We start from the raw sequence: 15,754 nt of genomic DNA, 5'->3' as shown, positions 1-15,754 counted from the left end.
AGTACATCCATTAAACCAGAATGTATTTCCAAAACAGATGTTCCATTTACCGCCCAGTTCATTATTGAAATAAAGTATATTCTTTAAGATGCTTTGAGTATTTTAAAGTGGCCCTATAAATTATTACTACTACGTTTCAAATGCTTTGAATATTTTAAATATGCTGTATGCATTGCTTATTAGTGTTGTCAGGTAGAATTTTGGGATGCCAATCATAAGCTTTTTCCTGGTGGCCTCACTGTTGATGTCTGGTATCTCAAATTCTTCTACTGAAAAAGCACTCCTGACTTTCAAGATCAGCAAATGCTCCTTAAATCTGATCCCGCTGATAAGTGGCATTTTTTTAAAAAAAAAAATCTGTCAAATGGGTCCTTCGCATTTTTGTTGGTTTAACATACACCTACATGGCACATGTCAAAATTTAATTTGTAAATGCCTGCTGACTCCTTTCCTGTAAGAAAAGAAAACTCCACAAAAGAGTGAACACCCTGGGAAGAGCAAAGAGACTGAAGGGTCATGAGAGATGAAGTTGTTGTAAGTAGTATATGGTGTTACATGGATTAATGTGGGACCTGGAGTCTGGGGCTTGGCCAAAGGGTGGGATGAGGGCAAATAGGTTTTGAAGAGGATTTTGTAGGTAGAGAATGCTTTAATAATACCCAAATGCTTGTTGGGGTCCACCAGCAGCCTGCGGAGCTGGCAGCGGAATCGAACAATGAGGAGGCTGGGGAGGATAATGGGTCAGTCCTGGACTCAGGGGAAGGCCCGGATGAGGACTCTGTGGCAGAGACAGAGATGGGGCAGGGCCATCTGGGAGTGATGCGCAGACTCCGGAGCCTCCAGAGGCGGACAGCAGAAAGACAGAGGAACAGGAAGAGCCTGTTCCTAGTGCACGCATGCAAAGAGCTGCCAGAAGGCAATAGTAGCTAAAGCAAAAAGGACGACTCAGGAGTAAGGCCAGAAGATGATTAGCCCCTCCCATAAGGCTTAAAAGAGCAACAAAGGCTCTTGGGTTCTTTGTAGGAAAGCAACATTGCTACAATTGTTTCTTGTCGGAGTCTCTTGTTTCTGAAATTCATGGGGTTCTTGCCAAGAAAAGCCTTTGGCAGGGTGCCAAAGAAGACAAAAGTTTGTGATAAGGCTGAAGGACTTTTTCTGAAGGACTTGTTTAGGAATTAATTTGGACTAATAAATGTTCTAATAAAATATGTTTTTTAGGACTGATTGTGTCTGGTAATAACTACTTGGGCCTAGGTCACAACAGTGTGGTGGAAAGATTAGCTGTTTGATCACAGGAATATGATTCTTAGCAAATTAATAAAAGCACGGACAGAATTTAGCACTGAGCTTGTCACTAGGGAGCTGACAGCCCAAGTTTGAGATTTGAGTTCCGTGCAACAGGGTGACCAGAGCTCCCATTACTTGTCCCAGCTCCTGTCCACCTAGCACAGTGGTAGTCAACTTGGTCCCTACCACCCACTAGTGGGCATTCCAGCTTTCATGCTGGGCGGTAGGGGTTTTGTCCAATACTGAAGCACTTTTCTTTTTTTAAATTTATTTGACTTTTTAAAAAAATTTCATAGCATTATTTAAAAACATTTTCATTAGGTTTTCATAAAATTCCCTGTGACAATTTAAATTTCTGAAAATATACTATTTGTATCGCCCGCGCATAAGTTTAGTTCATGTTACGTAAGTGAAACTAAATGGCGCTATAGTGCAACCGCAAACAAAAGACTCTCATCCTGGAATAGCTCGCGCATCTCCCCCCACACCACCCAGCTGTAACAGACAAGCAGAGCTGGTAGCTGGTGGCCCCCCCAACCCCAATCCATGATGCGTGAGAGGCATGCGCAGATGACGATACATGGCGCATTACTGTGGAACCGGTAGGTGGTTAGAAAATTTTACTACTAAAAGAGATACAGAAGTGGGCGGTAGGTATAAAAAGGTTGACTACCCCTGACCTAGCAGTTCAAAAGGAGGAAAACGCAAGTAGATAAATAGGTACCACTTTGGTGGGAAGGTAACAGCATTCTGTGCACCTTGGCATATAGTCATGCTGGCTACATGACCATGGAAGTTGGCTTCCATGCTGGCTGCCTCGGGTAAGAAACGGAGATAAACACTGTGCCGTAAACTGACAGGGAAACCTTGACTTAGTGGATCCTTCAAGTGTTCAAAGGGCTTCATCCAGATTACTTTAGCAATCCTTTCCATAATAGTCATAGAGGGCAAACCATCATCATCATCATTATCATCATCATCATCATCATCATCATCATTGTTATTATTATTTACTGATTGCAAATCAAAAGGATGGAATGCATGGAGGTCACTGTAGAGTCTTTGGGGCGTGTTGAATTAGTACTTCTGAGTATTTTTGTACTAGCATCTTGTCTGTGTATAGCAGGAGCCTCCTCGGTCCACATCAACACAGAAAGTTGAGCTGCTCTTGTTCTGGCTGAGAAAAACTTCAGCCTCTCCGTTGGTCTGGGTTAGAAAATAGAATAGGAGCAAAGCTGCAGCAATCCAGCAATTACTTTACTATTCCAGTGGTTGTATGCAGTGCTATACCGCAACATAAATTACAGTGACTTTATATTTCTACCTTTCTCTGTCTTATTTTGCCTTCAGTATTGTTCGTATTGAGACAATTGCAGGCTTTCCATTCAAGGCAACCATGGTGAATGTGGCTGCAAATGGGTGTGTTTATAACCACCCCACAAACATAACCATATCAGTTGCAAACAGGAGTGAAATCCACTTACCTTCGCTACTGGTTTGCAAATGGGATTGCTTGCGCGTGACACCTCTGCGCATGCGCAGGACCTTCTGCGCATGTGCAGAGCATCAAAAATGGGAAGTGATGGCGTCCGGGTGGGCGGGCGGAGCCTCCCATTGCTGGTGATATCGGTTCGCCCGAGCTGGACAGAACTGGTTGCAACTCACTGCTTTAATATGGGGTAGGTGTCAGTCTGTTTTCACCCAAGAGCCAATCTGACTCTGAGTAAATGGTCAGGCAGAGGGGAGGAGTTACCTGCAACTATTGAGACAAAATAATCACATAGGCAGGGCTGTCTCATTGCAGGTATACCACACATAAGCACTGATCTTCTTGAGTGTAACATATTCATTGGAAGCCAGCATAGGAAAAGCTAGTACAAGTAGCCCTTGACTTATGACCACAATTGAGCCCAAAATTTCTGTTGCTAAGCAAGACGTTAAGTTAATTTTGCTCCATTTTATGGCCTTTTATTGCCACAGTTGTTAAGTGAATCCCTGCAGTTGTTAAATTACTAACACGGTTGTTAAGTGAATCTGGCTTCCTCATTGACTTTGCTTGTCAGAAGGTCAAAAAGATAACCAGTAATCCCAGGACATTGCAACCATCATAAATATGAGTCAGTTGCCAAGCATCTGAATTTTGTTCACATGACCATCGGGATACTACAACAATTGTGAGTGTGAAAAATGGGCATAAGTCACTTTTTTCAGTGCCGTTGTAAGTTCAACAAATTGTTGTAACTCAAGGACTACCTGTAGTAAATATATCCTAGAAGAAGGGCTCCAGTGCTTTCTATACTATAGAAGATGGAATGGTTTTTTTTGTTACAATAATCTTTAGTATGAAGAGAGGCCTGTTTTAAATATACAAAAGTACCTTTTTAAATCTGGGAATGAAACTTTAAGGAATGGCTGCATTCATTCTATATACATTTAAATTTGTTGCTGACTTAGCCAGTTTTCTGCGTTCGTACAATATACCAAAATACAAACTAATGAAATAAGCTGGGTTCCCAAAAATGACATTTCCCAAAAAATCCCACAACAAATGAAGCAAGCATATTAAACTCTAAGTAAGTTTAATATGTTGTGGAAAAGCATTTGCTAGGGCCTGGCATGTGCTGGTTAAACATAGAGATTTCAGATGTCAACATTTTAATAGACCACTTTCACCACGTTGGTGTTCAAATGAGAAATTGTAACCCCATAACTCCATCCCACAATATTATAACCTAATCAAAACCTAAATTCTTCATACATCCAGTAGCCTGTAAGATTTGACATTAGGAATTGTGGCACAAATCACATTGGGGATGTACAGTAGTGGCCAAAATTGTGGAAACCTTTTGGGAAAAGTGTACTTTTGAAGTTTGATGGCTAATAACACTTTTGGGGGGGAATTTCAAGATAATTGTATTCCACTGTTGGAATGGCCTGGGAATAGCCCAGACCTTAACCCAATTGAAAATCTATGGAACCGACTAAAGAAACTTGTTAGTCAGAAGCGACCCAGCAATAAAACCCAGTTAATAGAAGCAATCATTCAGTCTTGGTTTCACATTAGAACAGCTGCAGAACTAAAAGACTTGGTTCACTCCATGGGAAGACGTTGTAAGGCCGTAATTCATGCTAAAGGTTACCCAACTAAGTATTAACTGACATAGTGATAATTTTTGCATATCTCATTTTTTCTACGTGTTTCACTTCTTTATACTGTAACTGCCATTCTAATAGCAAATAAAAGTTATTCATAAAAGTTATTGCATTACATTCTTGATTAAATTATCTTTCCATTGATATATAATTTTATGGTACCACTCCTCCCCAAAAAGTGGGGTTATTAGCTAGTTTTAGAAAATATACTTTTCCCAAAAGGTTTCCACAATTTTGGCCACTATTGGTGGTACACGCTTATAGGTAGGTGATTGTTCTAAGACCCTTGGCTCTTGCAGTTAGTAATGCAGGTTTGAGACTAATTTCAATGTGTAAAACATCTCTGTAGCTGAGATCTCCACTCCAGCTGTGTTACTTGATAGTGTAATAGTATGTGGGAATGACTATGGGTGATAGGAGAGAGAGGCACAAATTGGACAACCAGGTGTGAAAAAAAGAATGAGTATAGGAAACATTTTAGAAGGGATTCTCCCTAGTTTTCCAGAGAGTAAAAGGAAAAAAGGGAAGAAATACCTTTAGTCTTGCAATAGTCTGCTGATGTCTCCTTACAATAAAGACAGAGCTAGCGCTTCTGGTGGTTCTTCTTGCCTGGGCTAATTCACTGGGCTAACAGGTAAGAGAGCCCAAACAGCCAGTATGAATTCTAATCTCCAGTCCCCAAAACAGCAATAGCAGTTAGACTTATATACTGCTTCACAGTGCTTTTTTTACAGCCCTCTCTAAGCGGTTTACAGAGTGGGCGTATTGCCCCCAACAATCTGGCTCCTCGTTTTGCTGACCTCAGAAGGATGGAAGGCTGAGTCAACTTTGAGCTGGTCGGGATTGAGCTTCTGGCAGTCAACAGAATTAACTTGCAATACTGCATTCTAACCACTGCACCACCACAGCCTATATATATATATATATATATATATATATATATATATATATTTCTTCCATTTGTCTCAGGGCTCTGCTGATTCCTACACTAGCCGCCCATCATTGGATTCCGACGTGTCGCTAGAGGAGGAACGTGAAGGGGTGAAGCGCGAAGTGGAGAACCAGGCCCAGCAGCAGCTTGAAAAAGCCAAGGTAATGGATGGGGTGGGCAAAATCTTTGTTTTTCTCAGGGTAGATAGAGGGTTACATCAAGTGAGAATGATTGCCTCTGTAACAGTCCAGGTTAGTATACTGCAGTCTAGGTTTTTTTATTGTTCAGTTGCTCTGCTTCAATTATGGAATTCCCCAGCTGGTTAGAACACTTGTCATCTTTCTCTGTTTTCCCACTCTTTCTGCCTTATTTTTCCTTTAAGCCACAGAGGATCGGCTAAACAGCTAAACAGAGGAAGTGTTAACAGCTACACAGTAGAATGTTATTGGCAGTGCGAGAAGCTGCTGTTTGGAGGCATAGATTAATTTCTGGTAGCCCTGATGAATCTGAATTACAATTGGATTAAAAGAAAAAATATCATAAGCAATAGAGCTGTGAGATCACGTGGCAACTATGAAGAGAAGCTGCAGGATTGCAGAAAAAAGCAGCATCTTTAAAGAGTATGCAGGTGCTATATTTATACTCATTTTTGGAATAAAATCTGAATTACTGCAGCTCTACTGAATAGAGCTGATGAGGAGAGTGGGGGAAAGCAACTACTAATACTGATCTCTTTAAAGTTACTTATGTAGCCAAAATAATGCACCATCCTTGTCCAAAAGTTGGTATCGTCAGGTTGGAGAGAACTCTAAGATTGTCAAAAGTACAAACTGTCTTGTGGAGAGGCAGTATTATAACTAAAATGTCAGATTGCAGGTTATAGACTCGTAGTCCACATCCCTATGAGTGAGAGAAGGTTCCTTGTCTCTCATACACAACCCAGCCCTTCCTTTTGCTAAGTAGTGTATAGAAGGTGGTGTGATCTTTTTAAAACATGGGAGAAAATGTCACGGGAGGGAGAGAGGCTGGCTGGGTAAGACACAAGGTTTCCATCTCCTGAAATTTGTAATGAATATTTGGAAACACAGATCCATTTGCTTCAGTTGTATAGAAATAGATAAAGGTATAGCCAAATAATAGCTTATTATATTATTATTTCCATTTCTCTTTAGTATGTTGTGCTAGGTCTTATTTTTTTTTTATTTGGTGCACCAGTTGTGGAATTTCAGCTTCTTTCATATTTCAAACTATGTACATGAACATATTTTTTCTTTAGAATATTCTTGTGGTTTGTAGTAATAATTATAAATCTTATCATGGGGTGCTGTTACATGATTTTTAGACAGTTCTTCATATGCAGTAGGCCAGTGTCAACCTGTGATCAAATATTTCCATTTCTTTGCAAGTATTACTGAGATTTGGTCAGTTCTGTATTTCTGTTCCCTGATATGTAAGGTTTGCATTTTGGTTACTTAAAGTTTGTTTTTTTAAAAAAAGATCCTGAAATAAAGTTTCATTTTGTTTATCTCCAGTGAGATTTGTCCACCTTTCAGGACACAGTTGAAGGGAGGGGAAAACGGGCTAAATTCTCTAGTCATCATGCCTATATGCCAGGAGGTGGCATTATGGAAATTATTTCCACATTTGCCTTTTTAATTATTAGAATGTGAAAACTCCATTTCTAATGCCTGCTGGACTTAGGGCAGGGGTGAGCAACCTTAAACACTCAAAGAGCCACAAAGGTCCTAACCAGAAGCCCCCCGTTCAATTCTGGAGCTGACCAGTAGTCCGGTTCCCCCACCATAGAGTCTCTCCTAGTGCGGCGTCCTTTTTCCTCTACCTGTCCTAACTGAAAAGTGTGGAGCTGATCGGAAAACCTACCCCTTGCCACAGAGTCTCTTCCTGTGCGCCATGCTTCCCCTCCCCCAACAGAAGCTGCTCTCAAAATTGTGGAGCCGACCGGCAACAGGGAGCCACAGCAGAGGGATGAAAGAGCCACATGCGGCTCCAGAGCCGCGGGTTGCTGACCCCTGGTTTAGGGATTGTGAATACTGGGTGAAGTGCCCTCTGCGACAGCTGAGATACTGAGCTACTATGACGAAACTGGAGGTGGGAGCACGGTGTGAAGAATTTTGGAACCTCAAGCTTTCTTCCCTGCAGGCCTCAGCGCCTACTAGAAGGGAGAAATACTAAAAAGGAAAACCTTCCCTTTTTCTATTCAGGTTTCCATCGATCCATTCCATCTCCTCTCCCCACTTTTACTTTTTCCCCATCAATATTCAGCCAGCATTCCATGTATCTTGCCTTGTTTGTTTGCTTGTTTACAATGGAAAGGATTGGCATAAAGCTGTTTAAAGCATGGTCTGGGAACAGAAAATGGATGATGGAGCTTTGGAATGGCCAGAGCGTGCTCCTCCAGGAGAGAAATAGGTGGACAACCTAGAAACTATCCTACCACATTTTAGGGGTATATTAGAAAAAAATATAATCCATATACCCATATCATTAAAGAAAGGCAGTGGAAACTGAAGAAGAAGAAGAAATCCTATTCTTAGGCTCTGTGACATAAAAGTGAATCCTGCTTAGATGTAGGTAATCTCCAAGCAGTGTTGTGCCAAAAGGATCAACAAAGGCTCAATGGTGTCTTCCTTTGAAGGCATGATCCAGCTTTCTTATTCGTGAATCCCTATAACTCAGGAGTGTCAAACTCAAGGCCTGGGGGCCGGATCTGGCCCGCAGGGTACTTAAATCTGTCCCGCAGTGCTGCCCTGGAAACAGCGAAGGACTGGTTCATGGTGCCTCTGCCAGTGAAAACGGAGCTCTGTTTCGCTGGCAGAGGGTTGCAGGAGCCAGTCGCAGCCAAAAACGGAGCTCGAGCGGCCCTCCCATGCTCCGTTGTTGCTGACAGAGTTGCAGGAGGCTGTTTTCACAGCCGAAAACAGAGCTTGGGAGTCCATTTTCTCTGGCAGAGCGCTCGGGCCGCCACAGGCACCCCCGACATGAGTAATATTGAGCTGGCCATGCCCTCCCCACAGCCTCCCCGAAGCCAAACACAACCCTGATGCAGCCCTCAATGAAATTGAGTTTGACACCCCTGCTATAACTGTTCTTGGGTGTTCTTTGAGCCAATCAAGATGACAGAAAGAGGAGAAAGAGGAGGACAGACATTTTATCGAAGGTGTTATTTTAGATTGGGACTGACCTGGCACCAATAATTCATCTTTGATTTCTTCTGCTCCTCCTCAGAACAAACCAGTTGCATTTGCTGTCCGTACTAATGTCAGCTACTGTGGCGCATTGGATGAAGAATGTCCTGTGCAGGGATCTGCCATCAACTTTGAAGCCAAAGACTTCTTGCATATTAAAGAGGTGGGGCATTAGATGAGCAGAAGCAACCTGCATTTGGATTTGTGAGGGAAGACATTGTTTTGCTGCTGCTAGGGGTTGAGGTGGAAAGGGGATGGTTTACAGGTAGTCTTCGACCTATGACCACAATTCAGACCAGAATTTCTGTTCTAAGCGAGGCAGTTGTTAAGTGAGTCACACAGCTGATTTTACAACTGTTTTTGCCATAGTTGTTAAGCAAATCACTGCAGCGAGTTTGGCTTTTCCCATTGACTTTGCTTGTCAGAAGCCAGCTGGGAAGGCTAGAAATAGTGAATACATAATTCTGGGATGCTGCAACAGATGTAAATATGTGCTGGTACCAAGCACTGTGTTTTGATCTTGTGACTATGGGGATGCTGCAGTGGGCATAAGTGCGAGGACTAGTTGCCAATCCCTTTTTTCAAGGCCATGTGACTTTGAATCGTCACTAAATGAATTGTTGTAAATTGAGGACTATCTGTACAGTGGTGAGTTTAGACCAGTGTTTCTGAACCTCAGCAGCTTTAAGAAAAGTCGCTTCTCAAAAAATGTTCTCAAACTTCCCATATAGAAATGGAGTTTAGTTTTTCAAAATGAAATGGGCATTTGGATAGGACAGGGGTCTCCTATCCTATCCAAATGCCAAATAGACATCTGTTCTGGCTGAGGAACTCTGGGAGTTGAAGTCCACAAGTCTTAAAGTTGCCAAGGTTGGAGACCCCTGGGATAGGAGACTACCAGAAAATCCCAAGGCTCCAAGTAAAAGTGTCTGCAGGATCTCAAACTTTCACTAGAAGGACAAAAGCTGCATCATGCTGTTGTGATGCAAGCACAACCCATTTCACATGGGGATGCAATGTATCAATACATGTACGTAAGAAGTGGAGTTTATGTTGTGACATTGCAAACTGCTTTCCCCATTTTCCTCCACATGCCAATTTTCCCTGTGGATGTCTATGAGTACAGGTTAAGTAGGGAGATTATACAACCCATAAATAGACAGTTGAAGTACTTGTATATTATTGCCAAGAAAACAATATAGGTGTATTGATGGAGATTCCAGAAGTTGACTCACTTTATTTTTGAATAGCCTAGAACCGTGATGGCAAACCTATGGCACGCGTGCCACAGGTGGCATGTGGAGCCATATCGGTGGGCAGGCAAGTGTTGCCCTAGCTTAGCTCCGGTGTGCATGTGTGTGCAGGCCAGCTGATTTTCGGGCCTTCTGGGCCTACTGGAAGTCTGGAAATAGGCCATTTCTGGCCATTTCAGAGTCTTCCAGGTGGGTGGGGAAGGCCATTTTCGCCCTCCCCAAGCTCCAAGAAAGCCTCTAAAGCAGGAATCTCCAACCTTGGTCCCTTTAAGACTTGTGGACTTCAACTCCCAGAGTTCCTCAGCAGCTTTGCTGGCTGAGGGACTCTGGGAGTTGAAGTCCACAAGTCTTAAAGGGACCAAGGTTGAAGACCTCTGCTCTAAAGCTTGGGGAGGGTGAAAAATGGGCCTACCAGGCCCACTGGGCCATCACGTGCCAAAAGTGAGGGGAGCATGGGGGGCGTGCGCACAGCACGGGGTGTGGGGTGCATTGAATTATGGGTGTGGGCATGTGCGTGCGCGACACCTCCCCCCCGCGCGACCCCCACTTTTGGCACGTGACAGCAAAAAGCCATGACTGGCCTAGAACTTTTGTTTCTCAACCTTGGCAGCCTTTGAGATGTGTGGCCTTCAACTCCTAGAATTTTCTAGCCAGAAAGCTGGGGTGGATTCCAGAAACAAACTGACTGGGGAATTCTTGGAGTTGAAGTCCAGATATCTTAAAATTACCAAGGTTGAGAAACACTGCCCTAGAAAGTATAGATTGGGTTGCAATATGTAACACATTAACTGATTTCAAAATCTTAATGAAAGTGCAGGTAATCCTTGATTTACAACTGTTGGAGGGATGATGGCCTTGCAAAGGGTACTTTATAGCCTGTAAGGCATTTCTGGCTGTCATAAAATATCAGAGAGAGAGAGAGAGAGAGAGAGAGAGAGAGCACGCTGTATTTTGGGTGCTTGGCAACTGTTTTATGTTTATGACCTGTTGCAGCACTCCACAGTCACGTAACTGCAAATTTGCAATATTTTTTTGTCAGTTTCTGGAAAATCTGGTCCCAATTGCGGTTGTTGATCAAGGATTACTTATATCATAAATGTGAACCTATCTATTTCTGTTATTTATGTGCTGCTCAGTTTTAACAAGGCTTCCATTTGATTGCAATAATAATAGGAAAAGAATAAAAGAAGATATAATAACTCCACTCCAATAACAGCAATACACCTTCCATTCCATTATCATACCAGGAAGATCAGTTCTTCCTATGAACCTTGCAAAGATTTTCTGGAAGTGACAAGTCACAGTGACTTTTCTTGATCTCCAACAGGGTTGGGGCTGACTGATTCAAAGATATTATCTTGTTAAACAATTATCTGTTTAACTGGATATTTAACCCAAACCCAATACAGATTGAGGAAGAGAAAGAGGAAAAAGAATTGGGGGAAAGAAAAGAAATAAAAGTCAGGTTTTTAAGAGTCCTAAAAATGTAGATAGGGTATAGTTTAATTTAGGCCTAGCATCTCATTCCTTGGTTGCTATATCCAGAAGATCAACTGTTTAATTTTAAATAATTTTTATTCCAGGGATGTAGCTTTCCAGTATTGGAGGAACAGATGTTTAGCTATAATGGCTACCCACCAAATGCTATGTTTAATGTATTAGTACTCATACTAAAAATATATAATTAGGGGAAAAAAGCACATTCGAAGTTCTGCTCATCCAAATAGTTTAAGAAGACGAGAGAGAGAGACAGAGAGAGACAGAGATGTGGGCAGACAGACCCTATCCTCTCTTTTTTTCTTTAACAGAAAGATTGAGTTCACTATCTGGCTTGCACATGACTTTCTTAGCCAAGCCAAGGGTTCACACATCACGCTAAACCTTAAACTATGCTTTGCAAACCACAAAGGCCTAAACAAAATAAATCACATTATGATTGTGTGTGATGCATGACTTTAGCTCAGTGTTCCCAACCTTGGCAATTTATTATTTCTTAATTAAACCAATTTATATAGCAGTCCAACTCACATATAGATGGCTCTGGCTGTCTTACATTTAATTTTTTTTAAAAATCCATTGTATAATAAAGCCATTAAAAAAACACTCCCCCACTCCCCATGGCAACCACAATACAATCAGATTAACCACCTGATCAGGTGTTCCAAAGGTGCTTTTTTCAGGAGGCAACTGGACTTTCTTGTTTTTTCTTTTGAAGAGGTTTCGCTTCTCATCCAAGAAGCTTCTTCAGCTGTGACAGGATAGTGGGGAATGGAAGGATTTATATTCCTTGCAGACAGCTGGTAACATTACTACAAGAACCAGGAGCAGTACTTGGGTGACCCTGAAGACAGAGATAAACCTCCAAATGCTTCAATTACCAGCTGTCTGCAAGGAATATAAATCTTTCCATTCCCCACTATCCTGTCACAGCTGAAGAAGCTTCTTGGATGAGAAGCGAAACCTCTTCAAAAGAAAAAAGAAGAAGAAGAAAGACCAGTTGCCCTCCTGAAAAAACACCTTTGGGAGAACCATGATCTGGATGACTGAGAATCTCTACAGAGATTTGATCAGCCCCGTTTTCATTTGTAGTTGTTAGGCCTGCTGACAAAGCCATGTCTTTAGGGCCTTTTAGTAAAACAGCAGGGATTGGGGCCAACTGCACCTGAGGGACAATGAAGTTCCATAAAAAAGGGACCATCACTAAGAACACCCTTTTTTGTGGTCCCACCAGATCACAATCTCTAATCGATGCGACCCAAAACATGCCCTGCCTTCCTGCCCTGATGAAAAGAGGTAGGGGGGAGAGGTGTTGCTTCAAATAACCTGTCCTCAAGCCAGGTTATAGTTTATAGGAGCTGTGGTGGTGCAGGGGTTAGAATGCAGGATTGCAGGCCAACTCAGCCCATGAAGCACTATGGGGCGGTATATAAGTCTAAGTACTATTGCTATTTAAAGGTGATAACTAGCACCTTTAATTATACCTAAAATTTTACATACAATGCCTGTGGGGTGGGGGGCTTCAACCCGTAGAATTCTCCACAATGATTGCATTGTCAAGCCCACACATTTGGAAGCTATCAAGGTTAAAAACATTAGTATAGCTTATACCTGTATGCTTAAAGGTGAAATGGAGATTAAGTTGGAGATCAAGCTTATGGCTTTTCCTGTGATATTCCCTTCAGAAATACAGCAATGACTGGTGGATCGGGCGGCTAGTGAAGGAGGGGGGAGACATCGCCTTTATCCCCAGCCCACAGAGGCTGGAGGCCATACGGCTGAAACAGGAGCAGAAAGCCAGGTGAGATGGGACGAGCATATAGAGCGTTTAATTCCGGCAACAGAAGGAGATATAAAAAGTGTCTCTGGCCATAAATTTGGGAGTAGATCGTGTTTCTTCCCACACTGAAGCTCTTGACTTACTAAACCTAGCCTCCAATGTATATGTCTATGTGTGTGCAAATATTTAGATTACCTTGATGCTTCTTTTAAGGGCAACATCAGTGGAAAATAATTTGGAAGGTCAATAGTCATGTCAATATTTATTAATAAAATTGAACCATGGGAGGGGATGTGTCAGATGCCAGGAGTAGATGGATTCTGAATCTGTAAACACACAACAACACTTTTTAAATCCTAAGGTCTTACCATGTATTTGCTTTCCTCTCCTACCACTAGGCAATCTGGGAATCCTGCTGCCAGCAACAGGCGATCGCCTCCCCCATCATTAGGTAAAGACCTAAGTAGAACTAACTTCTACATATCTCTGCTTATATATTTTTTTTATTTTTCTTTTTTTTTTAACTTGAGAAAAGGTGCGCGTCGAATCACACTGCATATTTTGAAAAATCCCAACTGGTCAGAGTTGGAACTGATCCACCTTGCGTGTTTCACCTGTGCATTGGAAATGGGGAGGGGGTGATGAAAAAAGGGGGAACAGCTACTAAAGGAAGGAGGGTTCGCCAGATGTGAGATGAATGTTATCTGGATTCTCAGAAAGAAATGTGTGGTGTGAAATTGGTAACACCTTTTAGGAGTAAGGCAGATGCTAAACGAAATCTTCAGTAGCTAAGAGCCTTTTTCCATAATTAGCAAAATAAAAAAAAAGGTAGCAGCTAATTTAAATAGTGCAGAAAATGGAATATCTTAGTCATTATATTTTGCTTACCTTGGCTTGTCTCAGATACAACATTTTCAGTGAAGTTCCAAGTGCAAACAATGACTTCCAATTTTGTAACTTAAATACAGGTAGTCTTCGATTTACAATAGTTCATTTAGTGACCATTCAAAGTTATATCAGCATTGAAAAAAGAGACTTATGACATTTTTTCACACTTATGACCATTGTAGCATTTCTATGGTCACATGATCGACGTTCAAATGCTTGGCAATTGACTCATATTTATGGCAGTTGCCGGGTCACCTTTTGCAAGCTTCAGACAAGCAATGGGGATGTCAGATTCACTTAACAACCATGTTATTAATTTAAAAAATGGCAGTGATTCACTTAACAACCGTGGCAAGAAAAGTCATAAAATAGGGCAAAACTTTTTTTTTTATTTTTTGAAAAAACAAACAAACCACATACAAATCATTTTTGAACATAATATCAGTCAGGTACATAATTAAACATAGTTCAAATTTCACACACACCCCATTGTATTGTTTATCCAATGTATTTCCCTTTCTCTCTTAAAATTTTATTATTTGCATATTTCTATCATAAAATCTGTTCCATCCCCCTATCCTGAGATTAATGTTAAATCAAGTCTAGTCCCCATATTTTTACCCCCTTTCTTGCCCTTTCCTTCTTCATTAGAAATATTTATTCCCACCACAATTTCCTTTCTTTCCATTTCTTGTAATCACTATCTTTAATCCTTACATTTTACAAAATACAACAATAATTATCCCTAATTTTATCGAAAACAGACCAATAACAAAAAGAAAAAAAAAAAGAACAAGGTAGAATCTATAAAAATCTCTCATACATTTAAATCTCACCTTTTAATTTAAAAAAGGTCTCCCATCACTTATTATTTCATAATCTAATACCAAAAAGAAAAAAGTAAAAAAAACAACAAGATAAGATCTAAAAAGTTCTCTACTACATTCCATTCTCACATTTCAATTTCAAAAAGGTCTCCCATCACTTTTTTATTCAATAACAATTTCCACATTATCTATTCTTAGTAAAAGAGCAAAGTAAAAAGGAGCAAACGTTTCTCATTTCTCAAAAAGTTCCTTGCTTATATTCAAATGTTCTATTGGAAGTTTTATCTCAAACTATTTCAGTTTCATTACTTATGCTTAAAAGTTTCATATTTTCTTAGCTTATTAAATTCCTTAACAGTCCTTTCCCTCTTTTCTCACCATTTTTATAATCCTCTAATAATCTTTAATACAGATTTTAACTTTACTTTTTAATATCATGCTTTTTGTTTTCTTCACTAGCATTGCTGCAAGCAGCTCTTGTCTTTTCCTAAAACATTGTTCATGTTCCAGTTCTGTAATTATCTATTATGTTTCTTGCTTAGATGTCATTTGTATATTTCTCTTGTTGCCCATTGTTCTCTGCTTGTTCTTTAATGTTGTAAATCTTAAAGGTCAGCCATCTGGTTGCTAAAATCCTCTCTTAAAACTGTCCTGCAATCGCAAAGACATTTCCATCTTATATTTCTTCCTCTGCCTTTAGATGTCACTCTTTAGTCTACAGTTGCAATCCACAAATAACAAAATATCCATTTTGCTTCTGTAACATTGAGCCGCACTTTTTTTGTTTCAAATTGTTTCCCTTTTTTCAAATTTGTCCCATTTAAATAGTTTCATTATAGTTCTTTAGATCCAAATTTGTAGAGAATAGAGGAACTTGGAGATGTTCAATTAAAGTCCAGTTTTAAAATCTTCTTTAATTCCTTTTTTTCTTC

General features: G+C 40.7%; 1 protein-coding gene across 2 annotated transcripts in view; it reads left to right on the top strand.

Annotated features, from left to right (window-relative positions):
• CACNB3 (calcium voltage-gated channel auxiliary subunit beta 3) overlaps positions 1-15,754 on the top strand; it is a 52,746-nt gene that overhangs the window by 13,968 nt on the left and 23,024 nt on the right. For both annotated transcript variants that reach the window (XM_058169640.1, XM_058169639.1), the window contains exons 2-5: positions 5,410-5,532; positions 8,618-8,740; positions 13,013-13,128; positions 13,506-13,558. In XM_058169640.1, the coding sequence (XP_058025623.1) occupies positions 5,410-5,532; positions 8,618-8,740; positions 13,013-13,128; positions 13,506-13,558 (415 nt within the window). The remainder of the gene's footprint in view (positions 1-5,409; positions 5,533-8,617; positions 8,741-13,012; positions 13,129-13,505; positions 13,559-15,754) is intronic.

This window comes from Ahaetulla prasina, chromosome 2, assembly GCF_028640845.1.
Source record: "Ahaetulla prasina isolate Xishuangbanna chromosome 2, ASM2864084v1, whole genome shotgun sequence".
Lineage (NCBI taxonomy): Eukaryota > Metazoa > Chordata > Lepidosauria > Squamata > Colubridae > Ahaetulla > Ahaetulla prasina.
The sequence above is the reverse complement of the archived record's forward strand: the minus strand, read 5'-3'. Positions and strand labels throughout refer to the sequence as shown.